We start from the raw sequence: 27206 nt of genomic DNA on the forward strand, positions 1-27206 counted from the left end.
TAGAGATTGGTTACTGTAAATCAATTTTCGAGCTTTGATGGTTGCGAATCAGAAATATGGAAACAGAACCTCGTGAAATCATGTATACTGGCAAGATATTGGACACAACAACGCATTATGATTTTAAAACCCTGACGACATCCCTGCGCCCGTCCGTCAACCGTTAGCAGAATCGAACTTGACTTTCACACCGTACGACCTACGGGCATAGCGAAACTGAACCAAACCGTTTGAGTCATTTGACGCGACGATCACCACTTTTTGGCATCTCCTCAAAATTCGAGCAAAACCAAACATGTCGCCACATCTGGCTGTAACGGTGCGATGGTTCGATTGCACCCTTTAAGTCACACTCACTCATAAGGGAGGCGCAGAGGCAGAGAGGAAAAGCTTTGATTTGTTGAAAAAGTTGCAGATCATGAATCACATCCGGCGAGAAAAACGAAATACCATCAGCGAACTCTATCATCGTTGCCGATTTTCTTTTGCCCCTAGTTAGGAATGCGTAATAAGCCACTGACTTGATCAAGATTTTGCCTCTCTTTTCGACCAGTGATTCTCTACTGCTTAGTTTTTTTTCCTGTCTGTCACATCAAACTAATGTAATCCAATCGATCAGCTGGTAGATTGGCGTGCCCGATTCTCTGTCCCGTTTAATCTCGCTTTCAAGGTTATAGCTAGATATGATATAGTGGTTGCTAGCTTCATTCTTCACGATTTAACATTTGGCACAGTAGAACGACACTGTCATCCAGCTGCAACAAATAGCGGACATCATTTTTATTTCCTAAAAAAAATTCTAGAAGCAAAACAAAGCTTGTTACTTTTCATGCGCCCCATTCCGAAACCGACTTTGATTGAGCTGACTGCAGCCAATCAGAAATTCCGTACTCGTCGATCCGTCAAACCTGCGCGCAGCGTGGCGAACCTTGCCTGTTGTGATAGAAAACGGACGTCACTCGGGCGGGCAGGACGAGGCAACTCGCGCAATTGATAACGAGTGAGTTCTTCTCTCGCTACGATGCACACACCGCAAATCGTAATCAGTAAGCATCACCGAGTTAGAATAACCATCACAACAAAACAAAAGACGTGCGATAATCGAAGAAGCACTGCGATTTTCTTCTCTCCGGTGAAATTGAGTGTGTTTTTCCTAATCGTCAACACGCGACCGAATTTGCGAAACTAATGAGATCACTGCCGAAATCCTAGTACCAGTACTCTCACTTCGAGGGGGGAAAACTTCCACAGCAGCGAAAAAATACATATTCGAAAACGATTCACCACCTCACACGAACCGTTTTGGTGAGAGCAAAACTGACCACCGACGAGGGGGCGCTGTCATTATTCTAGTTGGTAGTATGGGCACAGGCCGTTAGTACATTTTGATTTAAAAAACTTTTTTTTGTTTCATTCATAACGGATGATAGAAGAATTTCTTCAATTAAACTCAAACGCATACACACAAAGAAAGAAACACATGCGATGAGTTGTGTCCGAAGCGCTCGCGTGAGCAGTGAAAACAACTACAGCAGATCGTGTCTGAAACTGATGATCCGATCGAGGGGAGAATTTTCGGATTTCACTAATTCAACTTGTAAATCAATGTGTAACGTAAACCCCCTATATGATACCGAATGGTTTCCACTAATTGTCACTCAGATGGAAATTTACACGATACTAAATACATGTAAGTGTATTTTACACCCAATTTGCAAATCGATCAACTGCCAGTCTGCCTGCCTACCAAACCAAACCGCAGCATTATGGTTTGCCGTGCGCGTTTGCTATTTGCAAACACTAATCGTGGGTGTATCAAGCGCAGTCTAGCGAACGTTCGTAAAAACGACTATACAAGTGGCAAAACGAAACCACCTAGCAGTACTGGGGTAGCAACCCCTTGGTACTTTGGCAAACCCCTAGTAGATCCGTTTTGATAATTATGAATTGATACAATACTAGGTAGCTTGAATTTGAATTTAATTTTAATTCACTTGAACATATTCTGGAGTCGTGTGCCTCGACTATGTTTGTTTGTTTTGTTCATTAATTTTTTTCTTAATTTGGTTTGAGGTTTACTCTAGTTCTAGTTCGACGTTTTGTTTTGGTTCAAAAATAAAATGCAAAAATAGAGTTATTGCCGGTAAATTTTCAAATTTTCTGTAAGTTTCTTAAAATTTAAGATAAAACTGAAATGAAGCTGAACACAATCGACAAAATTGAGCTAAAAGGCGTCTTTTTGTCTTTTTGGGATACTTTTTGTGTTTCAAGCATGCTTCAAAATGATTTTAGTACCATTTTTCTATTTATTTTGTACTATTTTTGTACCATTTTATAATATATTACTTGTTTTTTGTGCCATTTTTTGTAAGTATTAAGAAAGCAAAGCTATGGGTATAAACATCTTTAAGACTTGATCATTCTTTATCGGTAGACAGTGGGTATCGCAACCAGTTATAAGAGTATAGGACAATTACAAAGCTAGTGCAAAGACCTTACGTGCTCTAGCAGCACCACTTGCTCCGAGATTCGGACATACGACGACTGGCTTGTTGGAACAGCATTGTACCTCGAAGCTAACTGGGCAGTATGTATTTCGTTTTCGGTATAAATTATACAGTTTTGTTCCAATTTTGTCAGCTCCCAATTTTGTCTACCCCTGATTTTATCAGCTTTTTATTCCGATTTTATCAGCCTATAACTTTTTTTCAACTTTTGTGCTTTTAAACATGATTTATTAAACTTTTCAGTCTACATGAAACTATCTGTTTCCCTAAAGGAAGTTTTTGAATAAATTGATGCCATTTTTGCGAGTAATTCAAGAGTAATTAGGGCATTTTTACAGTTCCTAAACGAGCAAAGATAGAGGTATACAATGTTCAGCAATGTTGTGTATTTTTACTACTTGTACATCTTTGTAAAACATGTAAATGTAAATGACATACAACAAATAAAAAAACAACTAAAATAGTAAAACTGATTTTAACGATTCAGAAATAGGATTTTTCTATCTTTGCTGAACAGATAGAAGGTTACAGTCTTCAGCAAAATTTTTTGTAATAACATGCTAATAAACTTTGTAGAACACATCAATGTGTTGTATTGAAACTGAAGAAAAATAAATTTTTCAATGAACTTTTAGGGAGATTAATCAAAATTTGAATTCCACTAAACGATATAACTTTTAATTTGAAGTAACTCCTCCAAAGGTTCCTTAAACCTAAGACCAAATTTTCCCGCTCAAAATTCTAATGCGCACGTATTTTGGTTTTTGACCAGTGTGCTGTGTCCGGTTAATTAGATTGCGTTGAGCTTTCGGTTGGTCAATTGAGGTGAAAATTTAATTTTTGTAGAAGTCTTCGATATTGTAAGGTCTTAAGTTTTGAATTTAGAAAAAAAAATCGAAAAAAAATTTCCCGATTTGGTAAGTTTCCCCATTTTGTCAGCCAAAAATTCAACATGGGGCTGACAAAGTCGGAACATCGCTGTATTTTTTCTATCATTTATGCATCATATTGTGTATTTTGGTTTTCTATTTGTATACAAGGCGTATACGCCTATAATTCATTATATTTGAATTTTTCTTTTACCAGTTTTGAATTATTTTTTTGTGTCATGGTGATATTCAGTTTTATTTTTAAAACATTTTTGCATTATTTACGAATTATTTTGTATCATTTTTCTGTCATTCTGCTACATAGTATTTTTGCCATATTTATTTGTGTTGTTGTGTCATTTTTTATCCTAGTTTTATGTCTCTATCACTTTTATTGCCCTTTTCACGTTATTTCCGTATCATTAACGTATCATTTGTGTTTCAGTTTGTGTGCCTTTTTGACGTTCTTTTCGTGTTAATCTTTATATTGATTTTTGTATTATTTTTTATACTTTTGTCTTATTTTCATATCATATCATATTATTGTTGTAGATTTTTTGCGATATTTTTGTATATATTATATTTGTATTTTTTTATATTTTGTGTAATTTTTATGTCATTTTTGTGTCCCACTTGTATGCCTTTATCAATTTTTTATTAAGGTTGGTGTTATATTTGTATCTTTATGAACCATTCCAACTTTCTATTGCCTATTTGCGTATTCTGTAGTATTTGCGTATTCTAAAAAGCATTGTCGCTAAATTTTCAAACCATTTTTACGAATCATTCCATAGTTGTTGAATTGAAACAGACTCGACAAAAACGTGAGCCTTGTTCATGTTTGCGTGGATGTGGATGCCAAAGATCAGCCAAACCCATGTTGTCACCTCGAAACCTATAACCCCAAACTCAATGTACACTCAATTAGGCCATTACAAATATTTTATAAAGTTTTTGTCCTTCCGGTGTTCGGCTACTGAAGGGGGCGGGGGGCGAAAAAAAAACAAAGTGAATTTTTTAATCGAGCAAAAAAACTTGGGTTTAGGCATTTTTATTTAAAGTTTTAACGTGAAAACCGAATATATTCTAACCGAATATAACCGAATATAAATCTACGAAAAAAGACAGAAACGAAGGAACATTTTTTTGGACGATTTTCGGAAATTTCCGTTGTTTGAATTTCCATTTTTGTTTCGTGCTAGAAGCGTTAACTCAACTTGTACACTCATTTTCCGAGTTTTTCAGACTGTAGAGCCCACAGACAATTGATTTTTAAAAAAAATTGACTCATATCTTACAAATTATTTTTCTGCCCCCCGATTTTTCAAGCCAATTTCCAAGGGGGGGGGGTGACAAAAACTTTGAAAATGATTTGCAATGGCCTTTTTCTTTTACGTCCACTATTGAAGGGAAGTAAACAAATCGATCGTTAAAAAGAAGCCGTTTATTCGAATTTGGGAGAGGACGTTAATTCATATTTTGGACGTAAAAAGAGAGGACGGTAATTCAAATTTCGGAAGTAAAACAGTGGACGTAAAAAGAAATTACCTAAATTGAATGGACGTAAAAAGAAATTTTAGTGTAGCATTTCTGCAAAATTTTTGTGTTATTTTGAATCATTTCTGAATCTCTTTCTGTATCATTTTACTTCCATTTTTGAATATTGTTCATGTCATTTTTGTATCTATTGTTATTTTTCTATCATTGTTTTATCATTTTTTCATAACTTTTGTGTCTTTCATTTTTCATATTACAGTGGTTTACCAATTTTATCTACCCTTCCGAAAATTTTTGATAGATATATTTGGAAAGTAGACAGATTTGGGAAAAAATAAATTGCTCTAAAATAATTCAAATAAACAAAAAAAATTTGTTGATATTGATCATTTTCTTCAATTATGCATTATTTCAGAGTAATTTTACGCGTAGGACTCATATTTTACATATCAGCCATTAACCATAATGCATATATCAATTCAACAGTTTTATGGAAAAAGGCATATCGAAATTTAAAATTGCTCCGATTTGATTAAAATTTGGTGTAGTTACTCCTTTGTGGTAAATTTTAGACTCGTATTTTTATCTGGTACGAGGTTTCTTCTTTCTGGGTCAGGGGCTCCAAAAATGACCATATTTGTCCACCTTTCTTTCTTTACAAATTCATAACTTTTGAATCACTGAACCGATATAAAAAATTTCTAGTACCAAATGATAAAATACTTTTAAGCTTTTCAAAAAATCAGTGGGGTTGTGTACAAGACACGACCGCATATATAAATGACACAGGACTACGTAAGTCTCTTTGTAGTGATAGTAGCATGTATTCATGCTTGTAATCATTCGATTCTTCATGTATACATGCTATATGGAACATATATACATGCTACATGCGTTGTATGTAACATTTATCAAAGTAGTAACATTGCATACGTTCAATTCTCAAAAGATTGTGCATTTGAAAACAATTTAACAAAATCAAGAACACAAACTATTGCTTTCCTGCTACTTTATTGAAATTAAAGATTGATTTTATTATCCATGGTTTCCCACGTTGAAGGGATTTTACCAATTCAATCCTATTTTATCAACAGCACATCTTTTCACTACACTTCTAATGAAACGGCAAGCATGCGTATTCATACAGAGCCGTATTATAACCGAACACTACAGCTGTAGCACATTTTTCCAACACAGATATCAAATTCGCCGAGGTTTAATCGTCTCGCAGTAAAGAATTTGCGATCTGTTGGGACGAGCTTGTGTCATTTTTTCTGGCACACTTCCCTAACACAGACATCAGATTGGGCTAGGATTAATCGCGTTCGTAAGAAATATGTTGGCACGAGGAGGCTTTGTTACTCTCTCTGGCGTACTTCCCAAGCAATGACATCAAAATGGTCTAGGTTGAACCGCGATGTTAAGAAATCTTGTTGAAATGAGGAAACTTTGTCTCCTGTTTTGGCTTACTTCCCAAGTACAGATATCAAATTGGTATAGGTTTAGATCATCGTAAAGAATCTTCCAACCAATCACGAAGCGAGAATTCTGGTAAAACATAGGTTCATTATTTTCAATTTTTCAATAGTTCAACATCAAGAATCTATACTTTTCTTAATTTGGGTCAATTCTTAGAAGATTTTCCGATCGATTGGTGTAAGAATATTGAAAATCTATCGGATATCCGCTGGGCGATTAGCGCTCAAAACCTTTCATTTTTCGTGACGCTCGCATTTTTTGATTTTTTGGAATGACACCCTATCTCAAAACTTGCCGTAAGACGTAGTCCTACGTAAAAAAAAAAAAAAACACTGGACTGATGCTCAAACCGTTTTATGATCGCAAAAACATTGAAAACTTTCGCTTTTTGTGTTTTCATAATGTGTGTAGACCAAAGAGTCTTCCAGTTTTTACAAAGTGGCGATAATACAATGTAGACGCATGATTTTTGATTTTTTTGTGGTAAAAGGGGTATTTTTGGCAAAGAACTGCGTCTCTGGTTCGTCATCGCAGCCAAAAATAAAACACCATTCATTAAAAAAACTTATCTCAAAAACTACTAACGGGGGTAAAAAATCGGACGTAAAAAAAGGAAGCTAATTCAAATTTTGGACATAAAATAAGAGGACCTAATTCAAATTTTGGACGTAAAACGAGAGGACGTTTTACGTAAAAAAGTTGACGTAAAACGAAATCACGGAAAAAGAATGGCCGTAGAAATAGATTTTAGTCTATCTGTTTTTTATATCTTATGTAAGCAACTAGCTTTCAATTAAAAATATAATGAATACGTAATAAACGAATATTTTAAATGCTTTAAGTGGTTCAAGGCTCTTACTAAAAATATTTTGCAATCATAAAAAAAGCTTTGTACTTCAGTTTAATGTTTTGACGTAGGACTACGTCTGGGACTGGGTAGCATGAATGAAACATTTCAAATGCTATTATCTACTAAACTACTGAGCGAAACTGAACAATTTATATGTCGTTGGATAGATAAAATGACCAGCAATTTTATTGGGTGGGTAAGAGAGCAATTTTAAGGGGGCGTAAGAGGGGTGGCTCCTGTACAAATGAAACACAAATTTCCTCAAAACTCAACAACTAATCAAGCAAATGGAACCAAATTTGACATGCGTGGGTTTCAGAAGGGGGGATTTTTTTGCTACGGTGTACTGAGACCTCTTCTCCTTCTAAGAGGGGGGGGGGGGGACTCCCGTACAAATGAAATATAAATTTTCTCAAAACTCTAGAACTAATCAAGCAAAGAGAACCAAAATTGGAATGTAGGGGTTTCAGAAAGCAAGAATTTTATCTATGGTAAATTGAGACACCTACCCTCTTTAGGAGAGGGGGCTCCCATACAAATAATATACAAATTTCCTCATAACTCGAGAACTAATCAAGCAAAAGGAACCAAAATGGGCATGTGGGGGTTTTTGGAGGTAAGATATTTTTCTATGATGTACTGAGACCCCTTCTTCTTCTAAAAGGGGGGGCTCCAATATACATGAAATACAAATTTCCTCATAACTCTAGAATTAATCAAGCAAATGGAACCAAATTCGGCGTGTGGGGGTTTTACAAGGCAGGAATTTTTTCCATGGTATAATTAGACCCATCCGTCTTTTAACAGGGGGGAGGAATTTTTTCTATGGTGAATTAGAACCTTTTCTTTCTTTAAGAAGGGGAGATCCCATACAAATGCAACACAAATTTCTTCATAACTCGAGAACTAATCAAGCAAATGGCACCAAATTTGGCATGTGGGGGTTTTTGGAGGTATAAATTTATTTTGAATTTATTTATTTTATGATGGTTTGAGACCTATCACCCCTGTGGTAGGAGGATAAGGACTGTCATACAAATAAAACATAACCATTTCAACCTTTATGATACACACAAGTGATTTTTAAAAGAAATGTCCGTCTCAAAGGTTGCAGGCGTTGTACTTATGAAATTTCAAAGCCACCATTGCATTGCTCTTCTCTTTTAAACATTCACTTAAGCAATGGCACTCACAGATTCTGTTGCGGCAGAAAGCCGCATTGTAATCCATCGCAGTTAGCGTCTATTGTCCAGCCGAAGCTAGTCACAAATCGCTATTGTCCGTTCAACTGAACGTGATGCACAAAGGCTATTATTCTGACCATGTAATAAATCTATTTACCGCAAGTATATAAAAGGCGAATAATAAATAGCAATCAATACAGTGCACTAGCAACCACCGCTGTTGGCGGATGGTTGCCGTAAGACGAATTTAGAGTTTTATTTTAGTGTGAAGACGTCCAGTCCCGTTGGTAATCGGCCCCCCTAACGACGATCCGGAACATTGGTGCCGTGACCAGGATTTGCCCTGGCACAGACAACGTTTTACCAACGGGACTTCAGTTTTATCGTTCGTGCTATCGGTTCGCAGCAACACGTGATATTTTCGATGCTGAATTAGTGATTTCAGCAACGTCATTTTACTCGCGGGACATCAAGTTCGTCGACCGTGTTGCTGGCTAGCTGCTAGAGGTGGAACATTTGGTATGCGGCAGTGCGGTGTGCAATCGTTATCGGACATTTACGCTTCAGCTATGCCGGTGTGGGTGACTTCGCAGCCGCCTAGCAATCAATTCCCCCAGCGGAGCTATGCCGGTGTGGGCGAATCACAGCCGCTTAGCAAGATACATTCAGCTCCTGAGTCCCCGGTTCTTGGATTCAGCATAGTAGTAGGAGGGCTGTACAGCACGGAAGCTTGCAGCATCCGAGAATGTATTAATTCCTGGAAGTGTTCAGTTTGCGGTTCGAGAAATTCGTCTGGGAATGCAGGCCTAGGACTACGCATAGTCAGGCTTGGATTGCGCCGCTGTGACCAGCGAGCAATTACCGTCCGCGTCGTTCGCCAGAAGCAGAATTCAACTAACCCACTGACATCATCGTTCATCCTTTCCGTCTAAATGTGATCATCTGTTCCTCCGCACGCCATAGTGAAAAACCGTTGGTTTTGGTGGTGGAGTATGTTGCGGCAGAAAGCCGCATTGTAATCCATCGCAGTTAGCGTCTATTGTCCAGCCGAAGCTAGTCACAAAACGCTATTGTCCGTTCAACTGAACGTGATGCACAAAGGCTATTATTCTGACCATGTAATAAATCTATTTACCGCAAGTATATAAAAGGCGAATAATAAATAGCAATCAATACAGTGCACTAGCAACCACCGCTGTTGGCGGATGGTTGCCGTAAGACGAATTTAGAGTTTTATTTTAGTGTGAAGACGTCCAGTCCCGTTGGTAATCGGCCCCCCTAACGACGATCCGGAACAGATTCTTATAAACATTCATATGCCAGAAATACAGTTTACATTAGTCTTTAATCTGATGATCTGATACAGTCCTACGTCACCCTTTCGTACAACCCTTAGGGCTGTATACCTTGTAGTTTTTTCTAAAAAGCTCATTAAAATGCAATTTATTTGGTAATACAATCATTAATATCTGTTCAATGGTTCACAATAAGTTATAAGGAAAGAAAGGTTGACAAACCACAGTTCCTAGTAGAAAGAGAGTGTGTTCGTTAGCGTTAATTTGCGTATTTGATACTAGTATTTTATATCCATTCTGTGTATAACTACATACCGCAGATACCATATAATTAACTATAAAATACAAAGAAATTTTCTCTTTTTTCTCATGAAACCTTCCAAGGTTTTATGCCGCATGGTTGAAATAACAATTAAAAAAAGGTAAATAAAAACGGGAGCAAATGATAGACAAAATCTGGGGTATTTACTATAAAATCGGGTGTAGATTAAATCAGGTGTAGATATAATCGGTATACCACTGTAATAACTTTTTGTATTTAGTTGCGAAACTGGGTTGAAACCACTTTAATAAAAAAAATTTTTGTATAATTTTTGTATATTGTTTCGGTCATATTTGTATCATATTTTGATTTGATTTTCTACCACGCATTATTTTCATATCATTTTATGATTTTTTGTATATTTTTTGTATAATATTGGTATAACGTCTTTTTTGTAAATATTTTTTTTTCAACGGTAAAAAACATGCAACGAAAACACGTTTAAAAAAAAACTCATTTAATTTTTTTTCACTCGGGTAATCGAGTTCGACCTGTATTTACATTTTTTGATTTTTTTTTCATTACTGCGTTCTTTTCGTATACAGTAATATTCCGATTTTGTCAACTCCCGATTTTGTCTACCCCCTGTTTTATCAGCTTTTTATCCCGATTTTGTCATCCTATAATTTTTTTTTTTAACTTTTGTGCTTTTAACCATGATTTATTAAACTTTTTAGCCTGCTTGAAACTATTCTGGTTCTCTGGAAAGAGTTTTTGAATAAAATGATGCCTTCTTGCGAGTAATTCGGGGTCAAAATAAGGGTATTTTATAGTAAAAGTTCTATAGTTCCTAAACAAGCAAAGATAGAGGTATACTATATTCAGCAATGTTGTGTATTTTTACTATTTGTACAACTTTGTAAAACAAGAAAAAGTCATACAACAACAAAAACAAAAACAGCTAAAATAGAAAAACTGATTTTAACGACTTTTCATTTATGAGAAATAGGATTTTGCTATCTTTGCTGAAGAGATAGAAGGTTACTGTCTTCAGCAAAATTTCTTGTAACAATATGCTGTTAAACTTTGCAGGACACATCAATGTGTTATATTGAAACTGAAGAAAAATAAATTTTTTATTGCACTTTTAGGGGGATTAATCCAAATTTGAATTCCGCTGGACAATAGAATTTTTAATTTTTAAAAACTCTTCCAAAAGTTCCATGAACCTAATACCAAGTTTTTCCGCTCAAAGCTAATGCACACCCAAAAAGGCTTTGGACCAGTTTGCTGTGCCCGGTTCATTGAGCTGTCGGTTGACCAATTGAGGGTTAAAATTTAATTTTTAGTACAAGTCTCCGATATTGCAAGGTCTTGGGTCTTGAATTTTGCAAAAAAAATTTCGAAAAATTTCCCGATTTTGTCAGCCCAAAATTCAACATGGGGCTGACAAAATCAGAACATTACTGCATTAAATCTAGCAACATTTCTGTGTCACTTTTCAATAATTTTTCTTTATTTTGATATCATTTTTGTATCGTTTGCGTAGAGTGTCATTTTTGATTAATTAATTTATTTATTTTTGTGCTAGTGGTACGCTATTTAGGTGTTGTTTTTGTATTATTTTGTTTACCGTTCCTAATGTACTCTAAGGAGCATAGCATTATCCGTAAATTGGGGAAGATGAGGTATGGACTTTTCCTTACCATTAATTTACCATTTCTTTAATATTTTTCCATATACATATTACTCCTCGACTTACTTCAATGAATGGGAAAAAGGCACTAATATCTTCGAAAATGAAAGCATATTTTGTCAGTATTTTATTGATAATACTATCTGGATTTTTTGTATGTATTTGTTCTACCTTGCTTAGCAAACTTTTTTGCATATTCATAAGAAAACGATTTTTGATGAATTTGAAATGAGTCATAACCAAGAAAATTGAAAATTTCCATTGGTGTTTTCTGAAAAAGTTAGTGAATTCAAATTTTTTTGAGATCTGTAAATTCTAAAATTTCTAACCCAAATATCTACGATAATTTTGAAAATGCCCAAATATATTAGTGCTCAGTTCGCGGGCCTTGAAAAAAGTCGCCGAGCGTATTTTTTTAGTATAAAACAACTTGACCCATTGCGTACGACATGAAACTTTACATGGAAGATGGGGCACATGCCCCAGTGTACCCCATTCTAGATACGCCAGTAAAAATCACACTTGCTCACACACAAACACACACACACACGCGCGCATTCGCATATCCATAGGTAAAATCCCAACAACGGAAATATTTATTTTTAGTTTGAAAGACCTCCGCACGCATGCGCTAGTCTGGTCAGCAGTTAGTAAACGAAAACGCGTAAAGCTCAACCGGAGGAGGGTTTTCCACACACATTAATTCAAATGAAAAACTAAAAAAAATCAAAAGCGACAGTGATCCAATGGGGGGCAAACTTGCATGCAATTTGGATCGTAGTTTGAACCGTTTTCCGACCGGTGTCGCATCCGACACCGTTCTGTGGGTAAGCTTAATTTATCAGTGCAATTTAATTTGCGTATTAACTAGGTGATGCATTTTTTTCTGTGTATTTTTTCTTCTAATTACGTAACTAAATTCGCGAACCGTATTGATAACCACCAAGTTGCTTATTGATATGTACATATGGTACAGATAAGATACTCTCATTTCTGTGCGGCAGCTTAGTACGAACACTTTGTCTCTACTTGGTAGTAGTAGTAGTAGTACGCAGCAGGAATGGGAGAACCTGAGGAAACGCTTTGAGCGCCTCCTTCCTGGCGGTTCGTCCCGATTGCACTGCTTTTACTTGCTAGCCGGACACATCGTTGCACGCACACACACACCCGAAAAGATCGGATCGGGGTGAGGGGGAGAGTGGTTTGTTGTTGATTTTTTTTCTGCAGAAAAATGGAAATATTTTACCTTGACTGGGGTCCTATCTTCCCTCTCTTTACGTTCCCGATCCTTGTGATGCCGTCGCGAGGATTTGTCCTCCCGATGCCGGTTCCGCCGGCGGCTCGAGTCCGGACTGCGGCGGTGGTGCGAGCGTTTCGATCGTTCCCTCCTGCGGCGAGATGAACCGTCAAAGCTGAAATAAAAAAGAAAAAATATGATTAATGATCTATCCATTACACAAAAATCAGAGAAAATTTGGAATCAAGCCCAGCACCAGGTCAGGTACCACTGCATGGAAACGAATGCGCCCAGATTTGATACGGATCAGATGCAGAAACTCAAACAAAAACTCGAAAGTAGATGCCACTGGATATCACATCACCCGAGAACCATGATCCTTTGGAACTACAGAACTACAAAACACCGCGATTTCTACGATTCTGCACTGAACAGAAGAAATTTCACCAACCATAGCTAGCTGGCACACACTCGATGCGGCCAGATATCAAAATACACTGTGCCATGCTGCTTCTTGAAGTGACTGGCTTCGTCCCGCATCGCCCGCCAGCGGCGGCATTCCACCAAGAAAGAAAAAAAACGACGAATCGGATCAAAATAATAGAATAAAACCTGTAATGCCCGTGATATGTGCTACGGCCGGATGACGCCAAGTGCCGCAGTTGGGAGTAAAAGTTGAAAAAAGGTAACTTAGAAATCTTTGTTGCGATTACACGTGCTCGAGCGTGGTTTACGGATTTACGTTCGTTACAATGTCTGTGATTTCGATGCAACTTCGGTTATTTTAGGTTCTAGAATGATAAGACAACCGCGGGTACAGACTTGCGCCATCCACCCTCGGACAGACTGATTAAAGCTAGCTAACTTGTTTCGCACGACTTGCGACTTGCCGTACGGTGGCTTCTTCGTTAGCGGTGTGTGGTGCGGGTTTTATGACCATCGCGCCGTTGCGGCAAGGTCGTGGTGGACTGCGGTCCTGGTCAAAAGGCGTCCACTTGATGGGCTTCATCGGTAATTTTCCCGTTCAAAGCTTGTCGTTTGATAAACTTGCTACTACAACGACAATAACAGTCCTTCTCCTTGTCCTTCCTGCAGGGCACAATTAACGGTACTTTCCATTTCATTTCCATTTTATCACTGTCTGAAGAGGACCAACGACAGAACCAAAACGCGGTGGAGTTTCGGCAGTTAGTTGAGTTCGATGGAGACGAACGGTTGTTCAGTAGAATTTTTGTTTTGGGTAAGCGTACTCTTTAGGTGAAATAAGTAGTCATAAAGATATCATCACTTCGTGTTTGTATTGTTTTGCAAATAGAGTGGAAACTGTAAACAACAAATTAACAATCGCACGGTGTGCGCATACATGTAGATTGACGACAGTTGATATTAAAAAACAAGAGTATTGTGTAACCTACTAGGTGACCCGACAAACTTCGTATTGTCACAAATTAAACTGTGTTGTACATAAATCGTGAATCTCGGATGACCTTTCTCACAATCTTGAGTTTTGCAAGTTTCTGGGGAGTTCATGGGTCCATGTTGAATTACCTTATTTTTCAGCAGGGTCGTTTTCTTTAAAAACGTTTTTTCCTTAAATATGTGCATCTTATGGTGTTGGATAATTTGTTGCCCACATAATTATCTGTCTTGAAAAAAATTCTTGAATTTCTGGTATGGCTAATTTTGGCAAATCCATTTTTAGTTTTGAGAATGCCCTTTTAGTGTAGGTTTTGGTAGCCCATGGAGAAGACGTATTTTCCTGCATGGCTTATCGTAGACCAGGACACGCAATGTCGCAATTTAGATATCTTTCCAACACACTCGTAATCTTTCAGTCTTTAATCACTAAATCATTTCTGCGCAGAAGACTTCCAGTTGCTTCATCTTAAATAATCTATTACCAGAACGTAACAGGTTTACGCATAAAAATCAGCTAAACTGCAGTTTTTAATGGAAAGTAGTTAACCCAGCAAATATTTACGTGTGCACATCAGAGTAACAAATGAGATATATGTACCTACGTTCATATACAAACGTTATACAAACTTTATAAGCGCCTGCCATACCTAATTATCCGCTTTTGACGTAGGACTACGTCTTACGGCAAGTTTTGAGATAGGGTGTCATTCCAAAAAATCGAAAAATGCGAGCGTCACGAAAAATGAAAGGTTTTGAGCGCTAATAGCTCAGCGGTTTTCCGATCGATTTTCAATATTCTTACACCAATCTATCGGAAAATCTTCTAAGAATTGACCCAAATGAAGAAAAGCATGGATTCTTGATGTTGAACTATTGAAAAATTGAAAATAATGAACCTATGTTTTACCAGAATTCTCGCTTCGTGATTGGTTGGAAGATTCTTTACGATGATCTAAACCTATACCAATTTGATATCTGTGCTTGGGAAGTAAGCCAAAACAAGTGACAAAGTGTCCTCATTTCAACAAGATTTTTTGACATCGCGGTTCAACCTAGACCATTTTGACGTCCTTGCTTGGGAATACGCAAAAGAGAGTGACAAAGCCCCCTCGTGCCAACAGATTTCTTACGAACGCGATTAAACCTAGTCCAATCTGATGTCTGTGTTAGGGAAGTGTGCCAGAAAAAATGACACAAGTTCGTTGTCCCAACAGATCGCAAATTCTTTACTGTGTGACGATTAAACCTCGGCGAATTTGATATCTGTGTTGGAAAAATGTGCTACAGCTGTAGTGTTCGGTTATAATACGGCTCTGTATGAATACGCATGCTTGCCGTTAGTGATGTCCGTTAATCGTTCGATTAATTCAACTAATCGAATAATACTTGGAATATTCGACTAATTTTTAATCGAATACTGCCAGCACGAGTAGTTAAATTAATCGAATAGTTCAATGAGTACGAGTAATGCCCGAATAATACTCGTTAATCGTTCATAATCGTTCGATTAATCGAATTAATCAAAGAAATATTCGAATATTTTTAATCGAAAACCACTGACACGAATCGTTGAATTAATCGATTAGTGCAGATAACGCTCACCGATTAATCGGTAATCGAATAATTGAAAATTTCGGACATCACTACTTGCCGTTTCATTAGAATTGTAGTGAATAGATGTGCTGTTGATAAAATAGGATTGAATTGGTAAAATACCTTCAACGTGGGAAACCATGGATAATAAAAACAATCTTTAATTTTAGTAAGGTAGCAGGAAAGTAATAGTTTGTGTTCTTGATTTTGTTAAATTGTTTTCAAATACACAATCTTTTGAGAATTGAACGTATGCAATGTTACTACTTTGACAAATGTCACATACAACGCATGTAGCTTGTATATATGTTGCATATAGCATATACACATACATGAAGAATCGAATGATTACAAGCATGAATACATGCTACTATCACTACAAAGAGACTTACGTAGTCCTGCGTCACCTATATATGCGGTCGTGTCTTGTACACAACCCCTCTGATTTTTCCCTTCACGTCTTGTCGCCCCTGAGATACTATCAACACCTTTGTTTTTTTACTTTCTGCTACCATTCCCACCGACGATTGGAAGAAACTGCCGTCCTCAACAAACATGTCAAAAGGTCCAATGTACAAATGAGACATTCTTTTTGCGACTCCTCTCTTTTGCTTATCATGGAGGCATTTCAACACAATTTTTCTTAAGGATTAGCTAGCCAACAACGCCAGCAATCGTTTCATGTAAAATAGATGCATTCCTGTGCATTTCTGCCGCCGTGATAAACGTAAAAAAAGGAGACACACAGAGAAGCTCTCATTTGCACATTGGACCTTTTGATATGTTGCATGTCATTTTATTTCTTTTTTTTTTTGGAAAAAATAAACACCATCTTACTAACCACCTTCAGGAAACTATAGAAAACATATTACAAACAATTTTTTTGACGGCAGGAATGCTCTAATACTCCTTGTGATACAATACGTTTAAATGCGTACCGCCATCCGGGGTGAGATTGTGCCACGGGGGTGAGATTGTGCCAAAAACCAAAAATGTTTATTTGTGAAAATTTATTATATCTTTAGAAATTGGTGACCTAAACTCAAAATGATGATGAACATAACATATTTATTCATAACTTAGAATGGAACACAGATTATATTAGCAAACTATTTAGCCGAAACAGGGTTTCAAAGTTCGCGATCAAAATTACGCGGAAATAACGCTTGTAAAAAATATCCCGCATAAACCAACCCAAACAAGAAATCGCATCAACTTGCTGTCTTGAAGGTATATAAACTAATCATTTACAATGTATTGAAAGGTTATTATGCGTTGGATAAGTTTTAATAACGAAAACAAATTTTTTTCGAAACTTTGTACTTTTCGAGCTTCACGGGGGTGAGATTGTGCCAAGCCATAATGATCGATCCAATTTGTGGATTTCACATACATAACAAAAATTCGTCTGTATACACCAGCACACTCACATTCTTTACTATTGAGCAAAATATTTTGACAGATTAGATTGCATCATCCATTTTGGAGCAAACAGCATCATAGGCCCGCTGAATAATTTAAACTAATTTTTAGTTTTTCTCTGGAAATTTCAGATACTTTGAATAAACGCTCTAATATAAGACTGCCAGTTTTTAGGAGGGGGAGGGGGGTGGGATAGGCCACATGTTCTGCGGCCGCGGGTTCTCGAACGAAGTAATGGTTACTTTTGTTGAATGGTCAAATAGGTATGCCCCCTTAGGATACACCCCTTCATATATCTCCCCCTTGTTAACCATAGAAACGTTACTGGCTATATAAAGGCTGTCCATTGACTACGAACTCATTTTTAGTTATTTCAGACCTTTCCGGGTTATTTTCGTTCATACTTTCTGTATGATGCGTTGTTTTTGGCCGACCCCCTGCCCTTAATAGTCCACTTAGTTCATGGACGGCCCCATGTTAACTACTTTATACTGATATTTATGTGTATTGTTTATAAACATGCTACTGTTTACTGTTTAGGTTTTTAGCCTAACTTTATGTTTTTGGCACAATGTCACCCCCTAGAAGGGGTGAGATTGGGCCAAAGTTCATGCACTTCCAGTAAAATTAGGTTTCATTGTAACTAAACCATCTCTACGGTAGTTGTTAATTGAACAATTTAGTATACATTGACAGGTTTGAAATCAACTTAGTTCCTAAATTGTGTGCATACTGAGCTAAAGAACAAAAATATATGCTTTTTTGGCACAATCTCGCCCCGGATGACGGTAACTTACGAAGTGTACCCGAAAAAAACAGCTCTTGCAACAACAATTTTTCAATTCCAGCTTTTCTTCAAAACTGTCTCAGAATGTTTTTAGAGCTTAGAAAGACGCATAGGTCTCCCGAATCAATCAAATCTGTAGCTTCTGTAGGAAAAAAGGGACTTTTTTCGAATGCTGATAGGAAAAAACCCAAACCGAATATCTAATTTTGTTCTTTTTTCTTCACGGCTTGTTTCACCACTTTTCTTAACACTTTTCTTTCTTGCACCTTCTTCTACTGTTAATATAATTATGGTTTTACGATTGCTAAGAACATTGCTGACCACCCTAACTATCCACTATCATCAGAATAAAAGTATTCCATTATTCAAAAAATTTCTTTCTCGGACACTGCAAGAGTGCAAGGGTACCTCAGGCAGTTTTACAGAAAAAAAAGTTTCTACTTAAGCACCTAAGTCAATTTATAACTTTCTACTTAAATTTTCATTCTGAGCTACTGTGCATAGGAAAAGCTTATTGGCGTTCGTCATTCCCGAACTACCAACACGTAAGTGGTTAATCCACAAAAAGTCGCCAAACTCACGTTCTGATTTTTGCTCAATAATGTATGCGCAATATATGGATGCTAGTAGAACATCCTACAAACAGATTCATTTTTCGTACGATCGCAATGTGTCGTCTAAGGCACTCGCAAGATGGCTGTTTGGCTGGTAACTTTTGCAAATCACGTGAAATGCATTATAAATTTGGTTTTACCCATTTGTTGCCAACTCCCATTTGTACCCCAATGAAAAAAGGTTTACAAAGAGAAACAATCTTGATCTATGTTGCAAATCGAGTGAGAACTCAACGGTACTTAGTCTCACGCGAGAGAGAATGAGGAACATAGCATTCAACGCTTACGTCGCTTTGGCAAGCGTAGAACAAACAGCCACTGTTGCAGTGTACTGACATTCAGCTACCTACACACTCGCGAAAGAACAGCCTCATATCGTCTTTTTACATAGCTTAATCGCGAGTCAAATAACTCGGGCGGGAGTGCGGGCCCTCGCAAGTAATTGGTATTCGGAGCTCGGGTTGCAATGACGAACGAGAGCGACAACCGTAGCTGTTAGCTAAATACGCACTCGCAAAAGCTCGTCGCAGTGCATGAATAGATAAGAGCGAGAGTCCGAAAGGGATGCTTATGCCGGCGTGTTCGTTACGCCTGTGTAAGAAAATTAGACCCCACGAGTGTGGACTTTTCAAAACTGATCTTGATCACACAATAAGGATGTTCAATTTTAAGATGATTCGTAACTTCTCCAGGGTTAGGATTTGAACCCGAGTCTTCAGCGTGAATTGAATGAATTTTGAATGAAAAAAAAATCCAGAAACAAACCACTGACAGTAATGTTTAAGTGTTGTTATAATTTGAAATTGCTCCGATATTACTCAAAACATATGTTTGTTTTTTTTCTGAATATTTTTCACCCGTATGTTTTTAATTGGCACTTAGGGTTCCTCTTTCTGACTTAGGACGGCTCCAAAAATCGTAATTTTTACCTACATTTTCTTTAGAACAGCTATTCGCAAAACAGTCTCGGCGATCAAGTATTACACCCTAATTTTCGGGCAAACTTAACTTTGCTTATCGAAACGAAAGGAAACAAGATACCATTTCATATTCTTGTTTTCGGGGCCAACGAATAACCGCAGCATTTCAAGGACCACGGTCACTACTCGGTGAGGAACCAACTGAATTCGTTAACCACCGATAATTTATAGTACAGAACCCCACGGGCTGCGGTCGGGCGGCATAATTACTAACTAGCGACAACCGTTTCTCAATGAACTTGAATGAAATCAGAAACGTATCCTTTGCTGCCGTCGTCGTAAGCTTGAACCCGCGAGCGCGAGCTGGGGGTGTGAGAAGTAGGTGATAAATTGTTGAAAGTGCCCGGGTACACCCGCCCTCCACCGTCACCATCGCATCACCGGGTCAGCGGCGACGCTAGGCCAGTAGGGCAGAAATCGCATAATCATTTATGCAAATGCCAATGCTGACCACTCGAGTCGTGAATTATAATTAGAAGCTGATCGAAAAGTGTCGTATCAGCCTCCCTGGCACGCCGCGACTGTCAGAGCCCTCGCAGCTGTCAATAGGTAATTGTGAATGAGTGGCGATATGAATGGTTTAGGATGTGAATGCGAATGAAGTAGAAAATTTGTGAGTATTTACGAGCCGCATTTTGTCCTGGCCTTCATTTGGTGGGTGCGGTTCATGTGTTATTATTACAAAAGCTAGGGTCGAAGATCTAGAGGAACATGAACAAAGAATCAATTGAACAGTCAAGTGTTGGACCCACCTCGGCATAGCCAAAAAGTTTCCAAATTTTCAATCATTGATTCCGGAGAACAGAACAATACGTTAAGTATTTATCGCCATGGGAGACATGTAGTTGGGCAGTAAAATAATCATCGTTAAGAGGTATATTGTTATGTTAAAAACCGAAACACGAGAAGCGGGTCATTATTTTAATTAAATATATTGGTCGTCCTTATGCTGTCCTCTGCTAAGAACATTAGAGGAAGGTAGTAGAGATACAGATTTTCCTGTGGTTTCCGCAGTTTCAAAAAGCTAAAAATGCCGAATAACATAAGCACATGGAGTTAAGAAGCCAAATTCGAATTTTAAACCTATTTATAGCCATGATCAAATCACAATGATTGAGCTATAGAGCTTACGGAACGGCGGTTCTGGAGGTCACGCTTCGGTTTCCTTCAACCGGTTGTTAGTTGGTGCAGGCATACAAACAGACACTTCCCTGTGTATCGTTTCGAAACTCCTCTAATGCGAATGGTCATGGGAAAAGGGAAGTCAGTCTCGAAGCATGATTGGTCGATAATTTAATGAAGACATTCGGAACGGCTTGAACGACGACGCGAATCTGGTTGATATGTTTACTTTGATCATTGGTATTGCCAGTGGACGCGACGTGCCCACACCAGAGGCTAATTTCCGTTGATTGATTCGCATTCGGAACGAGTTCACTCTGAATAGGCTCAATTATACGCAAAAATTCTAACGAATGGAAGATCTGTGTGAAGCGTAATAGAAAAAAAACTAGTTGAGCTTTGCATTCGTACTTAAACCAATGTGCCGTGACTTAGTTCGTAAGGCGAATAAATTTGTACTTTTAAAGCTGATCAGTAGAGGAATAAAATAAAAGCAAATTATTCTACAAAACTTGTTTTGCATAGTGTTTGGTGGAAATCTGAGTAAGTCTGTTGACAACTTTTGACAACAACGATTTTTAAAAAAAATTACTGCTATCTACTATTTGAGCCCGAATCTTACGATCCGGAAAATATAAAGTATCTGTCAAGAAAACTGCTGTTGCATTCCAATGCTTTGCAAAAAATTCCTTGAACTTTAAATTTGTTTGATTTAAATCAAGGCACGCAAAGATCTTATGATTACAATAATATAGCTCTAAAATGTTGTTTCACACAAAAGTAATCACAGCCTGAAACTGAAAATAATAATTTTTCTAATCGCATTAGATTTTATTTAACTATTAAAGACAACATCTCTACCGTTGACGAACGGGTATGACACATAGAAGAAATTTTGTGCAATTCTGTTTGCACACCAACACCCTCTGTTATGCATGTTGCGGAGTAACTTGTATTAATAGGGTTTTATATTGTGCGATTTACACATTTGTGTACAGCTTTATATTCTATACTATAATAAAGGTTTAGAAATTGGTCGAAAAACACGCAATTGATCCGAGGCCCGGAGGGACGAGTGTCATCATATACCAATCGATAGTGTTCGACGAACTGAGCAATGTCTGTGTGTGTTTGTATGTGTATGTGTGTGACGCCTAAATTTAATCGACTGTCTCAGAGATGGCTAAACCGATTCGATCGCCGTTAAGCTTGTTTGAATTGAAAGGTGTTACTGCCTTGTAGATCACTATCGAATTGTTTCGCGTTCCGACGTTTCGTTTAAAAGTTATAGGCAAAAATGTAAAAATCACGTGACATGATCTCTCCGGAACCATCCAGCCGATTTCAATAATTTTAGTATTAAATAATAGGTCTTACTACTGCAAAGTTGTTGAGAAAGTTTAGCTGAAAATCAACAAGCAGTTCCAAAGTTATACTTAAAAATGTGTTTTTACCAAGTGTCAATTAGTCGAACGTTTCTCCGAGATGGCCGAACCGATTTATGCACTATTAGTCTTGTTTGAATGGTATTATAGCCTCATAGACCACTATTGATTTGTTTTTAGATTGGACGTTTCGGCTGTGAACCATTTCGCGAAATTTTTAACTTTTTGGTTAAAATTTGACAGTTCGATGGTTTTTCGAAAATAACCGTGCTCGGAAGCATGGTTAGTTTTGACCAAGGTTTTGACAGTTCGATGGTTCGCTTCAGAGCCAATGAGATATGCACAGGTGAGGAAGAGAGCTTCGACGTGTTTCACTGATTTTTCGTTGGAATTTTTTTGCATTGGTATGGATGCTAATCGCATAATAAATTTGTTCAAACAACCCAGGTTGAAATGAGATGACTTTTATCTATCAAATAAAAGCAAATCAACATCAAAAATCCTTCAAATTTAACTCGGAAAGAATAAACAATAGTTTCATCCTCACCTTATATGCTCTCATTGAGCAAAAAAACTATCAATCCGTCAAATATGAAATGGTTCGCATTCTGAATTGATTTTAACCACTCGAGGAGAAATAACCATCGAACTGTCAAATTTTAACTAAAAAGTTAAAAATTTCGCGAAATGGTTCACAGCCTTAATGTGCAAAATATGAGTAATCGTATATGTAACACAATAAAATTTACAATAATATACAGTGGTTTACCGATTTTATCTATCCATCCGAAAATTTTTGGTTGATATATTTGGGAAGTAGACAAATTTGGGGAAAAATAAATTGCTCCAAAATAACTTAAATAAACAAAAAATATTGTAATTATTAATCATTTTTTCAATTATGTAATATTTCAGCGTAATTTTACGCATAGGGCTCATTTTATTCATATCAACCATTAGCCATAATGCATGTCAACTCAGCAATATTATGAAAAAAGACATATTGAAATTCAAAATTGCTCCGATTTTATTCAAATTTTGTGTACTTATTCTTTCGCAGTAAATTTTAGATCCGTATTTTTATTTAGTGCATAAGGTTCTCTCTTCTGAGTCAGTGTGGTCTCAAAGTTCCCATTTTTTCCACATTTCTTTCTTTAAAAATTCATAACTTTTGATCCATTGAACCGATTTAAATGATGTTAATATCAAATGGAAAGTATTTTAATCAGCTTTTCAGAAAAAAAATATTGGACTGAAGCCCAAACTTTTTTTTTATTATCGCAAAAACATTGAAAACATTCACTTTTTATGTTTCCATGGTATGTAGACCAAAGAAACTCTAAGTTTTCATAAAGTGTCGAGAATACAATGGAGACGCATGGTTTTTGTTTTCACTTGTAATAAAAGGGGTTTTTGACAAAGAAATGCGTCTCTAAAATAAAACGTCATGCGAGTCCATTGCATGGAAGCATCTTTATTTTTTAAAAAAAGAGTATTTCAAAAACTGAAAATGTCACAGGTCTGTTTTTTGATATCGTATGTAAACAACTAGCTTGTCATTGAAAGTATAATGAAAAAATAAAAAACGAATATATTAAATGTTTTAAGTAATCTAAGAGACTCCTACAAAAAATGTTTTTGCAATCATAAAAAACTTCGAACGTCAGTTTATTGTTTTTTTTTCTGAAAAGCTCATTAAACTACCTTTTATTTGGTAATAAAATTATTAAAATCGGTTCAATGGTTCAAAAGATTAGAATTTTTAAGGAAAGAAAGGTGACAACCGTAGCTCCTAGCGGAGACGGGGCGTACCCGTTAGCGTTACGGTATAGAAAAATCGCACAAAGGATCATTATGAAATGTTAAAAATAGGCGTTACAAAATAAATCGAAGTCACTTTGCGTATTTGACTTTAGCATTATTATACCCATTCTGTGTATAATTACATACCACAAATGTCATATTTTTTTTTTCCATGTGTGGACTCATTACTGCGACCAGTATAGTTGATCTATTGTAATATCGCCCGGGTGTTTGCTGTATGACCTGCACTGCATTTCTTTTTGCTATAATCGCTATTGAACGAGCGATATGCTTATTTTTTAAATTGTATGCGTGCTTGCGTGTATTGGGGTTTACCCTTCCTTCAATGCTTGATCTACTTTACCCACTTATTCCTCGCTGCCAGCACTATCCCATATTATAGCCGTCCCTGGCGAGGACTCATTCGTACCTCTGACCCAGTACACTTAAACTATAGGAGGGACATTTGCACTGTCAAGAGGCTTCAGAGGGTTAAATATAGAATTCAGCACGAAGGAAGGGTAAATGGAGGGGCCTGAGAATAAACCCATGCTAAAGTCACTTGACACCGAATGGCTTGATTCTACTAAGATTCGAACCCACGACAAATGTCATATAGTAAACTATAAAATACAAAGGAATATTCTCTGTTATGCATAAATGCATGAAATCTTCCAAATTTTCATGTCGCATGGTTGAAATAACAATTAAAAAAAACGAAGATAAAACCGGGTCAAAATGGTAGACAAAATCGGGTGTAGATTAAACCAGGTGTAGATATAATCGGAATACCACTGTATAACGATTTTAACCAGATGAATCAGATTTCAGAAACTGTCTGGCTCTTAGTAGTTGCGAAATATATTGATTTATTTAAAGAAGCACTTAAGGATTCTACTCTGTAAAGTCGTCAAATAATGCAATTTCATAATTTTTTTCAGATTTTAGAATTAAAGTTAAGTGTTGCGTTTTGTATTTGAATATGTATTTTGGAATTTTTGCATACAAAAATATTGATTATTATACTGTTGGCAGCCGTGCGCGTAAATGCTCACTAGAAAATACTTGCTTTGTTAAAATCAACGTGGTATTGGAGAACGGATTTGAATGATGATTTCGAGACATAAGGTGAATACCTAAATTGTTTCCTAGTGATTCTTGAAAATTCGAAAAATTATCAAAATGGCGGGTTTTTTTAAATTGTTTTTTTTTTCAACTTTCCAGAATTATAGCGTTCCTCCTCAAATCTCAATAACTGATCAATAACTCTGCATACAATGTTTTATTGCTTTCGTTAGAGAGACACATTTGCCACTAAGCTATTCAGTATATTAAATATTCTGCCACCTGGCTGTCGATCGTTCTATGCTGACGATGTAAAAATCTTTAAAGCAATTAAAAGGGACTCCGACTGCATTGAACTGCAACGCCTTGTGGATAAATTTGAAGATTGGTGCTCGAATAACATGCTTACCGTCAGCATCTCAAAGTGCTTCGCCATCTCGTTTCATCGTAAAAATAAGCCCATAGCTTTTAGCTACAACATGGCAGGACAACGCGTTTACCACATTCGTGATCTTGGTGTCGTCCTGGATAGCGCACTAACCTTCCGTATACACTACAACGACATTATCTCCAGAGCCAATAAGCAACTTGGATTTATTTTTAAAATCGCCAAGGAGTTCCGTGACCCGTACTGTTTTCGATCTTCGTACTATGCACTTGTAAGGTCTGTTTTGGAATTCGGATCAGTGATCTGGTGTCCATATCAACAAATTTGGATCACTAGAATCGAAGCAGTGCAGAAAAAATTTCTACGGTATGCTTTGCGCAGTCTTCCATGGCGCGATCCCAGAAACCTTCCGCCATATGAGGAACGCTGCCGTCTGCTTAACTTGGAGACTCTTGAAAGAAGATGTGCCAACGCTCAAGCCACGTTCCTGGCTAGATTGCTACTGATTGATATTGACAGCCCCGCTCTTCTGAGCCAACTAAATCTGTATGCTCCTGAACGACCCCTCAGAACGAGGTATTTCCTGCACTTGCAGGGACGGAATGCAAACTACGGACTGTACGACCCTATCCGATTTATGGCAATGCGGTTTAACGAACTCTACGGTTGGTTCGATTTCAACATGACGCCTAATAATTTTCAACGACGACTCTCTCGTAGACGATAAATTTGTAATTGTACTATTGTATGTATTTACTGTCATATGTGTTTATATCATGAAGACCACCTTGTGTCCGATGATTTTTTTTACAAATAAACAAAATAATAAACAAATGCATATGCATAGTATATTAAATATGCATTGATAATATATGACACAACGTTAACAAGAGTTGAATTATGTTCCGAAGTCTAACTCAAGTGACAAATAAAATGGTATAACAAAGGTTCCTTTCACCAATAGGTGGATTTAATCGGGTTTATCAAGAATGAGTAGCCTTTGTTTGGACCATGGTATTACCGTCAACGCCTCGTCTGTTTGTTTGTGATTTTAACCTTTAAGTCCATGTAAACAAGTTATCGATAAAGGTCAAAGAAGTGAGATTAGCTTCACCCGTGCAACTTTCTAGAACGTAATGACTGAATTTGTACCCGACGCACCCCTCCCTGCAAAAGTCTTCTTGGACGAACAATCACTTACGCAGACTAAAGCGGCTGAGGGCTAGAGTTATACGAAGATACGGAATCGTTCTCACCTTACAAAATAGGATTTCAACTGTGCGAGTAACGACTACAAGAATCTATACAGATTTCTATACTAACGATATATTCTTTGTACACAGTCATCTCTGTGCAGGAACAACTAGAGAAACTCGGAGTCTACATATTCTTGATCGGTTGGTTTAGGTTCTGTTGGACAAACCGATCGCTGCGTTAAGATTGAAGCTTTTCGATCTGAAATGTTTAAGAATGCTTCCGGCGTCTCCCAATGGAATAATCTTGGACCACTTTTGTTTTCGAAATTTATCAACGAGCTTTCTGTTATACGTCTCAGCAGAGACAACGCAAAAACTGTGAATCGCTGTCTGCGGTATATCATTTGTCCTTGATGGCCTGACAACTGGATATCCTACGAGCAACTCCTACGTCGATGTTATCAACAGCTGATAGCGACAGAAATTCGTTAAAGTAGGTGGAAGTGGATCGGACACACATTGAGGAAAGAAGAAGCACTCGACTGGAATCCGCAAG

At 37.2% G+C, this 27206-nt stretch overlaps 1 protein-coding gene across 4 annotated transcripts in view; it reads right to left on the bottom strand.

Annotated features, from left to right (window-relative positions):
• LOC128745386 (serine/threonine-protein kinase Doa) overlaps window positions 1-27206 on the bottom strand; it is a 202230-nt gene that overhangs the window by 48691 nt on the left and 126333 nt on the right. For all 4 annotated transcript variants that reach the window (XM_053842450.1, XM_053842448.1, XM_053842447.1 and 1 more), the window contains one exon: window positions 12886-13051. In XM_053842450.1, coding sequence (XP_053698425.1) covers window positions 12886-13051 — 166 coding nt within the window. The remainder of the gene's footprint in view (window positions 1-12885; window positions 13052-27206) is intronic.

The sequence above is a fragment of the Sabethes cyaneus genome, chromosome 1 (genome assembly GCF_943734655.1).
Source record: "Sabethes cyaneus chromosome 1, idSabCyanKW18_F2, whole genome shotgun sequence".
Taxonomy (NCBI): Eukaryota; Metazoa; Arthropoda; class Insecta; order Diptera; family Culicidae; genus Sabethes; species Sabethes cyaneus.